Source organism: Pteropus alecto, unplaced genomic scaffold, assembly GCF_000325575.1.
Source record: "Pteropus alecto unplaced genomic scaffold, ASM32557v1 scaffold279, whole genome shotgun sequence".
Classification (NCBI taxonomy): Eukaryota; Metazoa; Chordata; class Mammalia; order Chiroptera; family Pteropodidae; genus Pteropus; species Pteropus alecto.
The window spans coordinates 339299-358489 of NW_006443262.1; the positions used below are offsets into that span (position 1 = coordinate 339299).

The window sequence follows — 19191 nt, forward strand, 5'->3', positions numbered from 1 at the left end:
CTTAACAGGTGGCCTTATCTAGATATTATTAGAGGAGGCATTTGGAAAAATAGAACGAAGATGGCTTTGATTCAGTTTTAGTTTGTTTTGTCATCAATGAAATTGTTATACCATTCACAATAGATAATCTTTTACTTTTTAATGTACCGGTGTTTGGAACAAGTGATGTGCAGAAGCTTAGACTTGCTGGATAACCAAGAACTATGTGGCACCATCAATAAGTCACTTAGCATATTAAAAAAGTGAACATCTTTAAAACAGTACTATAAATGGCGTTAACTGGCTATTAGCCAGACTCCAACTTAATCATAGTTGATTAAAGTAGCTAAATGAATATTGACTATTATTTTTTTAAAAAATCCTTTTTTAACATTTTGTTTTGCAGGTAGCTGAAGGTAAATTAAATGATCATTTTCCTCTCGTGGTATGGCAGACTGGATCAGGAACCCAGACAAATATGAATGTAAATGAAGTCATTAGCAATAGAGCGATTGAAATACTAGGAGGCGAACTTGGTAGCAAGAAACCTGTGCATCCCAACGATCATGTCAATAAAAGCCAGGTCAGTAGTTTCTCTCTTTTCTTTATTATAAATTGAAAAGAATACCTGAGATTCGTCTTGTCAAACAGGCATTGGCTTTCTCATGAGGAGGGTTCATTCTGCTCATATTCTGTAATGGAAAGGACTTACATATTCTTATTTCTTATAGGAATCTTGGGTCTAGTTGCTTAAACTTGATAAAAATCACTTCTAGTGAAAAAAAAATCACTTTTAGGACACCTGAATTTAATATATATGTATTTTTTATTGTTTTGGTTTATCTTTTTAAACTATTTTGAAATTTATAAATTTATTAAAGAATTGCAAAGGTACTTCCGAGTTCCTGTAGATCCTCCACCCAGCTTCCCTTAATCGTAAACATTTTGCGTAACTGGTACGTTTATCACATTAAGAAATTAATGTTGGTACAATACTCAGAACTAAACAGACTTTATTAGGATTTCTCTAGTTTTCCGACAATAACCTTTTTTTACTTCCAGGATCCAGTCCAGGCTGCACATAGAATTTAGTCATATCCTCTTAGTCTCTTCCAATTTGTGACAGTTTATTCTTTGTTACTTTTGAAAGTAGTGGTCAGGTATTTTGTAAATGTCCCCCAGTCTGGGTTAATCTGATGTTTTCTCAGGATTAGACTGAGACTGGATTTTTGAGACAACTGTTAGAGAAGTGAAGGGCTCCTCATTGCATTCCATCAGGGGTACATGACAGCCATGTGACCGTCGGTGCTGGTGATGCTAACTCTTAGTCACTTGATTAAGATGGTGTCTGCCAGGTTTCTCTACCTTGCATGCTCTGTGAGAAGGGGGTCACCTAGTCCCGCCTGTACTCCAGGCACTACACTTAAGCTTCACTTCCCGAAGGGAGGAATATCGAGAAATTTTTGGACATGTGTTAAAATCACCACAGAATTAATAGAGAACTTTGAGAGATGCAAATGTCCTCTTTCTCAAACTTTTTTGCCCATGAATTTTAACATTCATCAGTGGATCTTGCCTATAGCAATCACTGTTGCGGTGTTTTAGTGGCGATTTCCTATTCTTCTCGTTCCTTCTACATTAATTAATTTTTTTCTATAAAGATTTGACCTCTTCTATCTCCCCACATTTATTCAGTTATTTATGTATATCAGTATGGATTAATGAATATTTATTCTTAGGATTATATACAATACTTTTGTTATTTATATTGTTATCAGATTTTTCCAGCTTTGGGAGGCCTCCTCTCTATTGGCTCCTTTGTACTTTGGGTATGCCACCATCCTTCAAACAAACAAACAAACAAACAAACAACAATAGAAGACACTTATTTACTTTCTTGCAGCACCAGATGCTCCAGGTTCATCATCTTGTATTTTCCCTATCCTGACCCCCCAGAAGCACCCATTTTTCCAAGGAACTCTTAGAGAATCTTATTGGAAAATGATATTTAGAAACTAAGATCTGGATACTAATTGTAATTTAATATTTTATTAATGGGGAAGTTTTTCAATAAACTTATTGTATGAAGAATTTTTTGAACTCAATGATTTCCTTTAAAAATGAATTTAATATTTTATTAATTTTCGAACTCAATGATTACCTTTAAAAATGAATTTAATATTTTATTAATGGGGAAGTTTTTCAATAAATTTATTATATGAAGAATTTTTTGAACCCAATGATTGCCTTTAAAAATGAATTTATCTTTTATACTGAAATCTGAACTCTGCTTCAGAATAATCCAGTGTGTGTGGTCAGGTGGAGGAATGAGGTGGAATTATAGCTGAAACGAGATGGCTATATGCTGATAATTGTTTGAATTTAGGTGACAGGTACATGAGTGTTCATTATATCATTCATCTTGCTTTCGTAAGCAGTTTGATATGCTCTGTAATAAAAAGTTAAAAAAATGAGTATGTCTTTTTAAATGATATCATAATTTAAAAGTATAGAGTTACAGTTGAGGAAAGAACATGGAGTTTAGAATACCTGGTGAGGCCCCAGTTCTGCCAGTCCTAAATATTTTGGCAAGTTACATAATTTGACGGCTTGTCTTTCCTATATTTAAAGTGGTGACCTACCTCATAGAATTTTCCTGAAGTTTAATAAATGAAGAAATGTTTATGAAAAACTATATGCACTATATAGCTGTAAGATATTTTGCTATTCTTACATGTACTTGTTAACTGTCCTTTCTGTTTCTTGCTGGATATAAAAATATATAATATATTCATTGTAGGTGGTATATATAACACAGTTCTAAATACATTCCATAAGGGGAACCAGGTTGCTCTTTATTTGATCCTAAGTGACCTATGACTTGCCACACACAAATGTAATTGAAGACTAGCCATGCTGAGTTTTAAGTAGTCATTTAGTGAGATTTTTAATTGAGACATTTCAAGTTTGTTTTTTGTTGCCTCTAATTTAACATTTTGCATTTCTTTCGAAACTTTTCCAACAGAGCTCAAATGATACCTTCCCCACAGCAATGCACATTGCTGCTGCAGTGGAAGTTCACGAAGTACTGCTACCAGGACTGCAGAAGCTACAGGATGCTCTCGAGGCAAAATCCAAAGAGTTTGCCCAGATCATCAAAATCGGGCGTACTCATACACAGGATGCTGTTCCACTCACTCTTGGGCAGGTACAGAAGTGTGATTAGATTTGATTCAAGTTAGGGGCAGGTAAAAATGACTAGTATGTTATCCACTGAAACATACTGGTTTAAAAGGCCAGGTGTATAACAGTTCAGTTCAGTGACAGAGATTGTTCTGCACCAACCAGTCAGTAGTTTTTATTGACAGCCACTCAGGGGAACGGCAGAGCTTAATGGCTATTAGCCAGACTCCAACCTAGTCTGCCCAGGTTCAAATCTTAACTTTGCGATGAACAAGCTGTTGGATCTTAGGAAAATTATTTAGCCTTTCTGTGCCTCAGTTTTCTGAGCTGTAAAATGAGGAATATAATATCTCATAAGGTAGTTGTGAGGTTGACATAAGCCGATTAATGTAGAGGGCTTGCAACCAAGCCTGGCATGTAGCACACATTGGTGTTAGCTGTCCTCATCATCATCTTCACTTGTCCTTTGTGTCTCATCTAAATCAGTAGATTCTTTAAACATTAATTTTTAAGTGCTTAAATGAGGCATATCTTAATCTTTAAAATTGACTAATTCTTTTCAGAATACTAGAAAGTATTTTTATGTTTCTTTATCAGTACCTTAAAGAGTGTCTTATAGTATGTATTGTAAAGGAAATGTAGGAATTATGAGGAACAGTTATTGTCTTATTAAGCTCACTCCGGCTTGGGAACTAGGACATATACAAATTATATATCAAGAGGTGGTTATATATGCCAGGTATCAAATGATAGTTATCAAATGGGGGTTTTGTAGAAATTGAGGTGAGTGAGAGTTTGGCTGCTGCTGACTCACCACCATTTGTAGTCTTGTTCAGACGATAGCAAATACTGAAAAAAGCTTGATTATTTAGCTTAATTTAATTACTGAAGGAAAGAGGAAAACGTGAAATAATTAATTGAAATACAGATGATAGGACTAAATTGAGCCTTCTAAATTAAGTTACCTCTTAAGGTTGTCTTATTTCTCTATGCATCATTGGTTCTTAGAGATATGCATAATTTCTAAGGAGACATAGTATATGTCTCTGAAACTGTTCAGTATACTTCTGGTTTCTTTTATTTTTTTTCCCCCTTTTTTGGTGTGTATCACATGCTGGAAAACCACTATGCTGAAGTCCGTTTGGGCCGTGACATGGCCTCCTATGTGAAGTCATCATTCCGCCTATTATGACAGAAGGTTACATTTTTCCAGTTTGACTTTTATCTTATTAGAAGCATTTGTACTTGATTTTATTGGAATTGTCTTTTAAGTTTGTGCAATTTTTCCCCAATAAAAATATGTTTCTTAAGTGAATCCAGTCAGTGTTCACACGAATGAAGTTAGATCGGATGGATCAGTCTACCTGAAAGGAGTTGAATCTTCTAAAATGTTTTCTTTAAAGTGGTTTGAAATCCTAATAGGTAGTCAAAAGTATTCATAGGTTTTCAGCGTTTTTAGACAGGATAAAAGATTGAGTATAACCATATATCCTGGCTTGCTCAGTCGAGTTCTCATTTATGCCTTTGTTCTTGCATAATTCTTACTAGATTAGGCCCTTGCTATGTTCAAAGCACAGTAAATTCTGTGGTTACCTTATTTCAAGTATGTCATGTTTTGGGAACCAGTGTGACATTAATAGCAGAGGTAAGTGCACCTTGAAGCTGTAGGCTTCCTCTATGCTGGCACCTTCCTATGCTGTTTAGTGAGTCACTTAGCCTCTCGAATCCCTGTGAAATACCCTCATATTCCCTGTCAGGATTTTAAACTGAAATTATTTGGAGAATATTTCCATTTGCATTTTTCTTGAGAGGATTTATTTATTTTTTTTCTTTTTCAAAGTTGTGTGGGATACACCAAAAAATAAGAAATATCTTGCATATAAACCAATAACTTAATGTAGTAAAGTCATTCTTTTTTAAAGTTTATTTACTATTTTGTTTTTCTTTGCCTTCTATTAAAAGACTAAATTATAAACAGGCTGCGTGTTATCATTGTCATCGTCCTACCTCATAGGTTTCTAAAACCTCATTTTTTCCCTATACTTTGCTCATCATATGAATTAAAATAGTGTAAATGCCACATGAGTTACCTATAATTTAGTGCCTAAAATGTATTTTAAGAAAACTTCTATGTAATGCAGTTAGAGTAACTTGTAAGTCATTAGGAAATTATATAATCTCACCTTAATTTCCTTCTTTTCTCAGGAATTCAGTGGTTATGTTCAACAAGTGAAATATGCAATGACGAGAATCAAAGCTGCCATGCCAAGAATCTATGAGCTCGCAGCTGGAGGCACTGCTGTCGGTACTGGTTTAAATACTAGAATCGGCTTTGCGGAAAAGGTTGCTGCAAAAGTGGCTATACTCACAGGTCGGTGATAATATAAATTATTACTAATTTTTATTATACTAGTCTATTTTATAGGTGTTTCTGCTTTAAATTTTTGCAAATTTAAAGTTAGATATATTCCCATCAACCATGTATTTTATTTTAGAAGTGTTTTTTTCAGTTTATACCATTGTGGGAAAAGATATTTGGTATACTTTCAGTCTTGAATTTGCTAAAACTTTTTTTGTGGTTTAACATACCGTCTGTCGTAGAATATGTTCCATGTGCACTTGAGAAGAATGTGTATTCTGCTGTCGTTGGATAGAACGTGTTCTGTCGAGTTTGTTAGAGTTACGTGCTCTATAGTGTTTTTCACATCCACAGTTTCCGTATTATTTTGTCTGGATAATCCGTCCATTGTTGAGAGGGGGGGTTGTAAATTCCTACAGTATTTTGTGGTGCTGTTTATTCTTCTTTGGGATCTTTTAGTTTTTGCTTTATATATTTAGGTGCTCCAATGTTGGGTGCATAAGTATTTGTAATTGTTATATCTTCTTGATGTATTGGCCCCTGTATCATTATATAAAGAACGTCTTTGTCTCTTTTTTACCATTTTTTAGTTAAAATCTATTTTGTCTGATCGATTTTATTATAACTACCCCTTTTTTTTCCTTTTCTTTTTTTTTTGGTTACCATTAGTTTTGAAATGTCTTTCCATCCTTTTGTTCTTGGTCTATGAATGTCTTTAAGGCTCAAGTGAGTCTCTTGTAGCTAGCATAATGATGGATCTTGTTTTTTAATCCATTCAGCCATTCTGTGTCTTTTAATGGATTTACTCCATTTGCATTTAAAGTAATTATTTATAGGTAAGGACTTTTTTGATTAATTTTCTGATTATTTTGTAGATCCGTTCTTTGTTTCTTACCCTGCTATCTTTTTGTGTGTGTTTTGATGTCTTTTGGTATCAGTATGCTTTGACATCTTTATCATGCTCTTTTGTAAAATTATTACAGGATACTCCTTTGTTACCATGAAGCTTACATAAAAATATAACATCTTGTTTTAAACTGGTAATGACTAACTTTAATAGAATTTATAAACTTTACACTTTTACTTCTCCTCCTCCTCATGTTAGGTCATTTTTACAATTTACACATTTTTTATATTGTGTAACTAGTAACAGATTATTGTAATTATGCTTATTTTTACTACGTTTTTTAAAAATTTTAAACTTGAGTTGTAAGTGAATTATGCATCACTATTACTGTATTGCAGAATACAACTAGATGGACACTACTTTTTTATGTTTTTATGATGTTAATTAGTGTTCTTTTCTCTCTGCTCAAAACTCTTCTTACCATTTCTTGTAAGGCCGGTTTTTGGGTATGAACTCTCTCAGTTTGTGTTTGAGAAAATCTTTATCTCCTTCATTTATGAAAGACAGTTCACCGAGTATAGAATTCTTGGTTGACAATTATTTTCTGTCATTATTCCGAATATCTCATTATATTCTCTCCCTGCTTGAAAAGTTTCTGTTGAGAGATCTGCTAATAGTTTTATGGTGTTGTAGCCGCCAGCCCCCAAAAGACACACGGACCACCAGAAATCAGTGAGTTATAGGAAACATGCTCTTTATTCATTCAGCTGGGTCTGCCAGGGATACGCAGACCCCAAATTAAGCAGCCCCGAAATGTAGAGGTACAGAGTTTTTAAGCCCTAAATCCCATTCCTCATTCTGTCTTAAACACAGAGGTCTATTTTTCTCCTATTCACTTCCTGTCAACCCACAGGTCGGGTGTGCAAGCGGGGGTTCAGAAGCAGAAAGCTTATTGTTAGAATGTTATGTTCCCATGGGTGATAGCCTATGTGCCCATGGGCGATAGCCAAGCAGTAATTTTCCAGCCAGCACGATGGGGGTTCCCGTTTATGTAACTTTTTCCCCTTGCTGCTTTTAACATTCTTTGTCTTTGATGGCTGATAATTTAATTATAATTAGTCTTGGTATAGCCCTATTTGGATCCAACCTATTTGGAATCCTTTGGGCCTTTTGTATCTGGATGTCTATTTCACTTGGACACCTTCAGGAAAGTCTTAGCCATTATTGCTTTTAATTTTAATTTCTGTCCCTTTCTCTTCTCCTTCTGGAATTCCCATAATGCATATATTGTCTTTTTATTGCCATAGTTCCTAGGCTGTCTTCACTCTCATTTTTCTTTTTGTTCTTTTAACTGGATAATTTCCAATGTCCCATCCTCCAGGCTGATGATTCTTCTGCATAGTTGAGTCTCCATTTGAAACTCTATTGATTTCTTCAGTTTAGTTATTATACTTGAACTCTAAGATATCTGTTTTTTGATGCCTGCTATTTCCTTGTTTAATTTTTCATTTTGTTCATGCATTGTTTCCTAGTTTTTTTGTTTGTTTGTTTTTAGTTGTCTTTCTGTGTTTTCTTGTAGTTTACTAAACTTCCCTAAGAGGATTATTCTGAATTCTTATTCTGACAGTTCATAGCTCTCCATTTTTTAGGGTCAGTTATTGGAGCTTGTATCCTTTGCTGACGTCATATTTATCTGATTTTTTTCATGACTCTTAATTCCTTACGTTGGTATCTTTGCATTTTCTTTCTATGTATTTTTTTTCAATTACAGTTGACAGTCAGTATTTTATATTAGTTTTAGGTGTATAACAGAATGGTTAGACACGTGATCCCCTGATAAGTCTAGTAGCCACCTGGAACCTTCTAACATACTACAATATTATTGACTATATTCCCAATGCTATACTTTACATCTCTGTGACTGTTTTGTAACTACCAATTTGTACTTCTTAATCCCTTGACATTTTTTACTCAGCTCTCAATGGCCCCCCTCACTTGGCAATAATCAGTTCGTTCTCTGTATCTGTGACTGTTTCTGTTTCTTTTGTTCATTTATTTTGTTTTTAAATTCCATATATAAGTGAAATCATATGGTATTTGTCTTTCTCTGACTCATTGCATTAGCATAATACTCTATAGATCCATCCATGTTGTTACAAATGATAAGATTTCATTCTTTTTTATGGCCAAGTAATACTCCATTTTAAATATGTACAACCTCTTTATCCAGTTGTCTGTTGATAGGCATTGAGGTTACTTCCATATCTTGGCTATTGTAAATAACGCTGCATTGAACATAAGGATGCATATATCTTTTCAAATGAATGTTTTAGCTTTCTATTTTCATTTTTCTTTTTGCATGTATCTGTCTAATTTTCTTAACACCGTTTATTGAAGAGACTGTCTTTACTGGATTATTTTCTTGCCTCCTTTGTCATAGATTAATTGACTATATATGCATGGATTTTTTTCTGGGCTGTCTATTCTGTTCCATTCATCTGTATGTCTGTTTTTATGCCAGTGCCATGCTGTTTTAATTACTATAGCCTTGTAGTACAGTTTGTTATTAGGCAGTGTAATACCTCCAACTTTGTTCTTTTTGAAGATTGCTATGGCTGTTTGGAGTCTTTTATGGTTCCACGTAAATTTTAGGATTATTTTTGCTCTGATCTTTATTATTTCCTTTCTTCTACTCACTTTAGGCTTTGTTGTTCTTTTTCTGGTTCCTTTAGATAGGAAGTTAGATTGTTTATTGGAGATTTTTCTTGTTCCTTGAACAAGGAGCAAGGCCTGCATTGCTATCAATTTCCCTCTTAGATCTACTTTTGCTGTGTCCCATAGATTTTGTGTCATTGTGTTTTCTTTTTCATTTGTCTCAAGGTAGATACTCAGAAAGAGGGATTGTTGGGTCATATGGTAATTCTATTCTTAATTTTTTGAGGAACCTCCATACTGTTTACTATAGTGGCCGCACCAATTTACATTCTCACCAGCAGTGTATGAGGGTTTTTTCCCCTCAACCTCTCCAACACTGGTTATTACTTGTCCTGTTGATGATTTGATGATAGCCATTCAAACAAGTATGAGGTGGTATCTCATTGTGGTTTTGATTTGCATTTCCCTGATAGCTAGTGAAGTTGAGCATCTTTTTATATGTCTGTTGGCCATTCGTATGTCTTCTTGGGGGAAGTATCTGTTCAGGTCTTCTGTCCATCTTTTAATTGGTTTGCTCTTCCGTTGTGTTGTATGAGTTCTTTGTATATTTTGGATATTAGCCCTTTATCTGAGATGTTGTTTGCAAATATCTTCTCTTCAGTTGGTTGCTTCTTGTTGATAAAGATTATATAATACTCATCATTACTTACTTGCAGAGGTTTGCTTTTTAATGAAATTTTAACCAAGGAGAACTGTACTGCAGGGTTTAGACTATGTAAATCTTTAAAATTTTGAACATGAAAGAGATTGACTAAGATCATCTAACTCATTGGATCTGTAATTTCTCAGGATCTTTTGTGGGCCCCTGGGTAGAGGAGAGATTAGAACAGCCTAAGATTTGGGGGGCAGGGGGAGTTGTACTAGGGAAGGAGTGTGGAATAAAGCAGAGTGAATTTTACCTACTTTATATTTTTACTCGAGTAGTCAGGCATTATATACATATGTTGGCAGTAGGATAGTGTGTTTTTCTTTCAATATATTGTACTTATTTTTCATTCTTTAAATACGCTAGTATCACCAGATTCTTTCTACTCCTTCTGGACTTTTTAAAGAAGTGTAGACAAAGCTTTAGTCTTAAACATTTTTTTGAAGTAAACTCTTTAGTCTGTTTTTGATTTTTATATACTGAACTTTCTATTTATCTTATGGGTATTGGAAAATCATTTAATTTTACCTGTTGATTCAATAGGTTTTCTTTTTTTTTAGGCTTGCCTTTTGTTACAGCTCCAAACAAATTTGAAGCTCTGGCTGCTCATGATGCTTTGGTTGAACTCAGTGGAGCCATGAACACTTCCGCTTGCAGTCTGATGAAGATAGCAAATGATATCCGTTTCCTGGGTTCTGGTCCTCGCTCAGGTCTAGGGGAACTGATTTTGCCTGAAAATGAACCAGGAAGCAGTATCATGCCAGGTAATCACATAGCTGGTAAATGTTAGAGCTAGGACTTGACTAGAACCCTGGCGTTTTTTTCTATAGAGCATGTTTCCTTTTGTTTGGGATCCCATGAGCCCAAAGATAGATGGGGATGTGTACGGCACACTTGTTTCAGAACTTTGGGGTGAACTTTAATCAGGACTTGAGGGAACATCATCCAACAACATAGGAGAAAAAATTTTTATTTAGTAGCATGCATTTTGATTTCCACATCGGAAATTCACCATCTTCTGTCTTTCCCAATCCAAAGCCAGGAGAGTTCTAGAACAGGCTGTTAAAGTGATTAGCACAGCTTGAATAAAAACGAATTTTACCAAAGGCTTCTTACTTCATTTTTTTCTTTGGGGAAGTAACACAGACATTGGCTGTCTGGATTCCAGCAAGCCATTTGACAGACTCACGTGATGGTCATTGAATCCAGTGAAGTGTGAGCAGTGCTGTTAGGTGAATGTAGCTGAGAGCGCAGTGACGCTCAAGTCGTGACTAATGAGTTGACTTCAGACACAAGGAACATCTTGGTAGCAAGCTGCAGGGCTCTGCCTCGTTATCAGTTTACTGGTGACTGAGGGTGGAGGTAGAGAATACATGCTGATTATGTTAGCACATAATGAAGTCTAGGTAGCAGTATGTCTGATGACAGACTAGAGATTCATAAAGGCCTCTGTAGGTTGGACTAAAACTGACATGGTGGCTTCTAATAGTGAGAAAGAAAGACCTGACTAGATTCTTCTAAATCTATGCATGTCTAGAATGAGAAGAGATCTGATTTTAAAGTGTTTCGTGATGAAAAATGACATAGGTTTAGTCGATTGCAAGTACAAGGCAATAGCCTAAAAAAAAGAGACATGCTGAGTCACAGAAAAGGAAGTAATCTTTCCAGTGTGTTGCTTTGTCCTAGGAATGAGGGATGTTTGGTTCAAACTTGAAGTTGTCAAAGGAGTGTTACCGGGGTGGTGGGGTTCAGGAGATTCATATGATGAGTAGGAAAATTCCAGCTTACTGTCATCGTCCTCTGAGAAGCCTCCAAGTGTGGGTGACGTGCCTCTTTCATAAGTGTTTCCATGGCAGCCTGCACTTCTGTCTTTACCCCATATCTACTGTAACTGCCAGTGTGCTCTCTCTGGCCTCCAAGCTCTGCACTGTTCTTTCTTGTCGCTGTATGGTCAGCGCCTGGCTCCATAAACATTTCTAGAATGAGTGAGAGCCAGGAAGGTAGAGAGAGGGCTGTATTTTATGTGCAGTTGCGGGTACTCATTACTCATTAGATGTTGAATGATTCAGTTTGTGGCTACCCATCCCCCCTTTCTTTGATTGGTTGGTTTCATTAAATAAGCACTGATGGCTTTGCTTTATTACGTCTCATTCTGTTTTATGAAGTTGTTTCCTTCTTGATTGTTTGACGTAAAACCTAATGTTTCCTTCTTGATTGTTTGACGTAAAACCTAATGTTAACTGACACCTGAAGCCATGAGTGTGTCTGATGTGGACTCTTCTGGCGCTTTTCTTGAAGGCAAGGTGAACCCTACCCAATGCGAGGCAATGACCATGGTTGCTGCCCAGGTCATGGGGAATCACGTCGCCGTTACTGTGGGAGGCAGCAATGGACACTTCGAGTTGAATGTTTTCAAGCCAATGATGGTGAGCTTTAAATTTGATTTTTGATGTTTCTGACTGAAGGCGAAAGGCCTTGGCTTTTGCCTTCCATGCAGGTTTCTCTAGAGTCTGCATGAGGTACTTGGGTGTTATAAGTGGCTGTCAGAAGGCCCGCGTATGGTAACATTATAGAGGATCCATCCTAGATGTTCAGTTAGATGACTTTTAACTCAAATATTTGATGGTTTGCTTTTCTTAATAGGAAGAAAAATTCCGGAAGGTAAGGTGTAGGTTTCTTCCTTGTCCCTCACCAGTGTGGCTAGAAATAAGTTCAGGCCTCCTCAGTTTAAAAAAAAATAGCCCTGCCTCAGCCTGTCTCCTCACGCTGCTTCTTTCTTCGTCCCTCCAAATCAGTCCCCTCAGAAGGGTAGCCACACGTGCAGGGGCCTTCAGAAGAGTAGCCACACGCGCTTTCATTCATGCCGCGGTCACTGCATCTGGCTTCAGCCCCACCTGTGCTCGAACTGTTCTCGCGGTCACCGTGACTGCCTCGTGCTAAGGCGTGCCGCAGCTCCCGCCGAGGGCTGACCTTGACCCTCCCTCCTTGAAACACTCTTTGCCCTTGGTTTTTTCAGCACTTTCCAGTTTTCTTCCTTTTCCTTCTCAGGCTTTCTTTTATTGGTTTTACCTCTTCCACATACCTTGAAAACATTTTCGTGTCCACTAAATCTCCTCTTTTCCTTCATCTTTATGAAGCTGGAACATGATGGCATCATCTTTCATCCATTTGCCCAGACTCAGTAAATGGAGCTGTCATCATTAAGAGTCCTTTATTTGTGTAAAATGTTATTTCTAAAATATATTGGAGGCTTCTTTCTAGTTTGCATTTGGTATAAAGTCAGATTTTAATTTGATAAGAATGTGAAAACAGTAAACTTATGTATATTCATTCAATGTATTCATCAGATTTACTGAGCACAGGTCTATATCAGGCATTGTCCGGGCTGCTAGTGATAGAACAGTGAAGAAGACGGGCTTTTGGCCCTGCGGAACGGACATCTGAGTGGAAGATAGAGGGCGGGCCAGGCGGAGCGCAGACCTGGAAGCTTCTGCTTTCAGGTCACATTCCAGACAGTTAACACCAGCTGCCTGACAAACGTAGGTGCATAGCAATACATGTCTTGTTAATCTTTTTTAAAAATCTATGTTGTCTTTACTAGAAAACAAACTAAGGTAGTCAACATTTGTCTCATATTAAAATTGCTAGTACCAAACGAATGAACTGTGAAGCTCCATGACTTCTAGAGTCCATTCTTGGAAGTATGGTTTTCAGACCCTGGGGTTTTAGACCAGAAAAGATTAGGATGTGAATATATATCTATATACACATTGGAAATGTTACCAAAAAAGAGAGAAAATGCTCAAAGAAACTAATTGATTTTATACTATTTTTAAACATCGTGTGAAGGTTATTTTAAAGTGACCGTGGAATATTTGTTTTGTTAAACACAAACATGATCACGAAGAACTGGGAAGCCCTGACTTCACCAGTTTCTGCAAACACGTGCTGAACGTTCTCACCTCCGCCTCTCTGCTTCTCTTCCTTCTGGGTGGAAGATTCTTTTTTCCGTCTCTGGCTGTGTGAGTTCTCGCCATCAAATAGGAAGTCACCAGTTCCTGCAGCTGGAACTAATTTCTCTTTGTCTGTACTCTAACATATGACGCCTTTGTTTTATAATGAACATGTTATTCTGTATTTTAGTTATTCGTATTTATTATTTATTCCTTTTTACATCTTTTAGATTTCTATGGTCTCAGATAGTTATAATTTCTTTCATATTTGTTTTGCCTTAAAAGTCGTAGGAGTGCTATGTGTGTATTGAATTATAACATATATGTATATGTTATTGTTCAAAAAAGAGTTAGGCTTGATAATTCTGTCTCTCTCTTAGATTAAAAATGTGCTACACTCAGCCAGGCTGCTGGGGGATGCATCAGTGTCTTTCACAGAGAACTGCGTGGTGGGGATCCAGGCCAACACAGAAAGGATCAACAAGCTCATGAACGAGTCTCTAATGTTGGTGACAGCTCTTAATCCTCACATAGGTAAGGATTCAAGGAATAATAATGTAAATCAGAATACAACATTAAAATGCTGAAAAATTTTTACTACTGGATCAATTAAAAAGCTGAAAAAATTTAGAGAGACTACTGGACCAATGTTTGTAGAGTTTCCTTTTGGACACTGTTTTAGTAAAAATCTTATAAAATATTTCAAATTATGTTTTAAGGCTATATATAATTTTTATGGTGTTAAAGTTCTTTCCAAAAGTTAATCAGTTAAGCTTCATTTTATTTGAAATGTGGTAAAATCAGAAGTAGTAGTTGAAACTTATTTTAGTCTTCATGGAATTCAGATGCTTCAGATTCCGAAGCACTTGGAAAAGACCCTCTCAGCGATGTCACTCTCTAGGTGGCACTGGCTGGTTAGCAACGTGGAGTAGATCCATTTTTCTGCCTTCTCTAGATACTTGGCTTGGCTTTGCTTTTGTTCTGCTCCATTAAGAAATGGAAAGTTACCAATTAAAAGAGAAAGGGTTATGTATCCATTGCTTATGGGGAAAGCAGGGGAAATGCAAATGTTTTGTCTAAAACCATGGCTTTTGTGTTGCAAACGTTTTCCAGAGTCGTAGACATCTCTCATTGTGGACAGTCAAACACAGATTTGGCGAGCAGACTGACCGTGGCCGTTCCCATTAAATACTCTGACTCATAGGTTTTGAGGCAGCCACTGCATCGTGTGATGATCATAAAAGCCTTTCCCACCTTCTTAATGCTGACCTGAGATTGTTAACATATTCTTTGATTTTGTATTTTGGAACAAGTTATAGTGCAGTCATCCGGCATGATATGGTTACTCCTTTAAAACATTCTTATACAATTCTGAAATTTCGCGGCTGATTTTATATTCTTGGCTTCACATTAAGCTATAATTTCAGTCATATATATAAAGTTGGAGCTCATTTGACTGCTTTAGGTAGCTCTGAGCCCAGTGTGATATCTTTGGTGTAGTGTTGAGATTGGTAATGATATTTTGATCCTTTTAAAATTAATGTACCTCAGCGTACAACTGGAGAGAGACACAGGGGAGCTCCCAGGCTCATGTGAGAAATGTTTTATTACATCTGTACTTCAGAACTTATTGCCAAAACATTTAAATTAGAGGTACTCCTAAAGCTGAGTGATTGACGTCTGTCTTGGAATCAGTTCAGTGTGAGGCAAAGGCCATACAAGGATAAATGGGCAAACCACCCCTTCCTGGTGACGGTGACGGAAAGAGCCTCATGACTCCCTCCATAGGATGGGTCCCTCGTGTAATGTTTGGACTTTAATGTCATTATTGACATAAAAGTACAGGATATCCGATGTTGACCCCACGAGTTTATTTAACGTGAGAATTCTTAAAGTTACTCTGATTGGTGAAAGCCCTTTTAAGCATGTTTAGCCTTCACAAATTCAGTTAACTAATAAAATTAACTACGCTCATAGTTTGTTGTGTAGGTGGTCAGTAATTGCAGACTGACACAACGTCGTGCTTGCTTGATCAATTATCTCAGGAGGCTTCTCTTTGGTCAGATTCCTCTGATCTTGGGTTTTTCCCTCCTATATTGGTTTCATTTTCATTTTTTTCTTCTCATTCTTAATTTTGCCTTCTGACATGTTTAAAATTACGTTAAGTCAACTTATAGAGCTATCCTGTCCCTACCTTTATTAATTTTAAAAATAACTGCAGTAAACAGTACACCTGTGATCTTTTGAACAAGTATATATTTATGCTAAAACTTCCCCACCTGTATCCTCGCATTTCTGGGCAGAGGCCAGGTGTGGAGTGCTGAGCAGAGAAGAGCCTTCGGTAGCGGCTGAGGGCTGTCCCCTGAGCCTGGCTGCCCCTCCCCCCTGGTGAGAGGACTGCTGTCCCCTCGCAGACCAGGCAACGCAGTTCCTGGCCATGCAGTGCTGTAGCCCTCTGCTCAGCAGTCCTTTGTTGGAAATATAACTATTTCCGGGTAAACATTTTGTTTGAAACAATACGTTAATACTACTCAGATGGATATTTTTATGTCTCGGTGCTATATTGCTTTCTCCCTCCCCTCCCCTCCCCCCATGAAAATATCTGAGTTAGTGGGCAATTTCAATTTAGGAACACATCTGTTGTAGAAATTGAGGTACATTTATCTGTATTACATAAGAAAAGTAAAGGTTTTATTCTCTATAAGATACAACAATTATTAAGATAATCACTGTAAATATTTTTAAGATTAAAAAATGTTATTTAAAGAAATGAGTAGCATCAATATCAAATAAATAATAATGTTATCTTTTGCTTTAGAAAACCAGATTTCACTACTAACTCCTATGTTGCTTTTTAATTTTTTTCTTCAGGATATGACAAAGCAGCAAAGATTGCTAAGACAGCACACAAAAACGGATCAACCTTAAAGGCAACTGCAATTGAACTTGGCTATCTCACAGCAGAGCAGTTTGATGAATGGGTGAAGCCTAAGGACATGCTGGGTCCAAAGTGATTTGAATAAATTTAAATTAAAAATAATCGTGTTGTATAAAAAAAAAAAAAAGAAATAGACTCCTTATATTTCTTAAACAAAAATGGAGAAATGTGAAAGAAAACTGGTATTGAACTTGACTGTAGCAGAGCAGTTTGATCAGTGTATGAAAAACTCCGGGACATGCTAAGTCCAAAGTGAATTTAAAGTGTAAAATAAAATAATTGTGTAAAATCAAAAGGAAAACAGGCTCTTTTTGTAAATTGACTTGTGTATTATAGTTGTGTCTGATTTGTGTGTGCTTATCACTTCATATGTTTTATAAAAACAATATCGATTTTTAAAGAGTTTTAATTTTAGGGGTTTAGTGGTGTTTTAAAAAAATTTTCCTGGTAGTGAAAAAGTGCTTGTTATCTGATTCCAAAATCATGTCCTCAGACATCGTTTATTTTCCTGTCATTTGGGAACATTGGCTAACTAAGCATTTGCCCTTCTGAGTGGGGATGTGTGTGTGTGTGCACATGTGTACACCTGCATGTGGGCGTGTGCATCTATATGATTAAAAAAATTAGGACGTTTGTGCTAATTATACACGCACACTGATCTTGACCTTATTTGAATTATCTTAGGAAAGTGTGAGTCAAGAATCGTAGGATATGGATCAGAAAGGACCAGGGGAGCAGGCTCGAAGCTTGGAAAGAAAGGAAGTGAGTCTTGCTTCTCCCTGTGCCCCAATGCCAGAGTTTTTCAGCAGGGATTTTGAATTAGCAGTTCCAGGGAGATCCAAGCTGGGCTGTTCGACACCGGAAGCTAAAGGCTTTATTTAACAGAGATCCGATCAGCCTCGGTTATGCAGGGAGTTGGAACACACAGCCATCCCTCGGAGCTCTGCGATTCAGTTTGAGGCCATGTAATAAAGCAAGCATCACAATAACGCAAGTTGTGATCTTTTTGCTGATGGAGGGTCTTGCCATCGGTTTGTAAAATACGCAACACCCGTGAAGCTCAGTAAAGAGATGCACGATGAAACGAGGCATACCCATGTTGGTTCTTTTTTCCCCTTCCACGAATGCAATGCCAGGATCAGGAAGAGAGTGGTTACCCACTGGTTGAAGCATCTCATCTGAAATAGTGCTCTATCAAGAACGTTTTAAAAAAGACAGGATAGTTACCTGATATTTGTTCTTGGGTAATTAGTCACATGAACACCAGCTCTCCTGTGGTATTGAGATGGTGGCATATATAGCATTTAAAAGCATAATTAAAGGCCCTAGTATAATGTAATACATCAGTTATACCTCAATTTTAAAAAAGTTATAGAAACTGATGAAAAGTGAAAATGTGGTCTTACAAGTAATCTTAAGCCTGAGTGAGCACTTGTCACTGTTAGAGGGTTTCAATCCTTTTTTATGGAACTATAGAGCCTACAGGATCTACTTTGTAACCTGTGAAATATTGTTTTACAAATGGTGATGATGAAATGCTTACACGATTTGCTTTAAAACAACATGCTTTCCCTTAGTCTATGTTCTTTTAAAAAAAGATTTTTATTGGAAAAAAAATTGTAAAATCAATTAGATTATTCGTACCTGGAACTCAACAACAAAACTGGCCACCGTTCTTTGGTTGTGGCACTTAATGATATTGGCTGTTTAGCCTTAGCCAGCACCTTCAATCTAAACAGGCTGTCAGTTGAGGGCTTGACCAGAGACATAAGTATATAAGAAAGATAACGAGACCAAGTGCCTAACCTTAAAGTCTTTGCACAGCTGTCTACTATATCCTAGCACTATAAGCCATCATCGAATCCTTTAGCTGACATTCATCTTTGGGGGCTGTTAGTGAAGTAAAACTGTTTTATGATGCAGTCCTAAATAAGGGTTTTAGAATTCCCTCTTTGAAGTTTGACCGAAAGTCAACTTCACTGTTTGTACATTGAGGACAGTTTTGTCTCCCAGGGGATGTTTGACACCTAGAGACATTTTGGGTTATGACAACTGGGGAAAGGGTGCTACTGACATCTAGTGGGTGGAGGCCAGAAATGCTAAATGTTTTAATTGCAGGACAGCCTCCCACAGCAAAGAATTTCCAGCCTAAGGTGTCAATAGTTATGAGATAGAGACATTTAAAAACTATTATCTCTGGAAATGCTCTCCTTTTAGCTACGCTTTACTACATGTACGTGTGTGTGTGTGTGTCCTGGATGGAGTCAGTGGTTTTGTTAATGGAAACTGCGAAGTGTCTTAGATGTGAGCCTGGACAGGAAAGTGTTAACGAAATATTAATGGACTTGGAATGACCTATCCCCAGCAATATGTCCAAAGATTTGTGATTGATAGGTGATGGGGGTCAGGGCCTTGCAAAAATGTCAGGTAAATATGGTAAGGATGGAGACAAACAATTTGTTGATCCTGGCGAGCAAACATAGAATGACAAAAGGCCTTCTCGAGCAAACAAATTTTAGAGAAGGAACGTCATGGGACTTAAGACCCGGCCAGTCTACAACTACCCCAGCT

General features: G+C 36.9%; 1 protein-coding gene across 4 annotated transcripts in view; it reads left to right on the plus strand.

The window, feature by feature from the left end:
* Positions 1–16921, plus strand: part of FH (fumarate hydratase) — a 28124-nt gene extending 11203 nt beyond the window's left edge. For 3 of the 4 annotated variants that reach the window (XM_006924121.3, XM_015598705.2, XM_025041213.1), the window contains exons 4-10: positions 386–562; positions 3005–3187; positions 5368–5533; positions 10290–10493; positions 12028–12155; positions 14063–14216; positions 16554–16921. In XM_006924121.3, the coding sequence (XP_006924183.1) occupies positions 386–562; positions 3005–3187; positions 5368–5533; positions 10290–10493; positions 12028–12155; positions 14063–14216; positions 16554–16696 (1155 nt within the window). In that variant the 3' untranslated portion in view covers positions 16697–16921. Of the gene's footprint in view, positions 1–385; positions 563–3004; positions 3188–5367; positions 5534–10289; positions 10494–12027; positions 12156–13076; positions 13101–14062; positions 14217–16553 lie in introns of those variants that run through there. The other variant, XM_025041214.1, reaches the window with a different exon arrangement.
* Positions 16922–19191: the final 2270 nt, after the last annotated feature.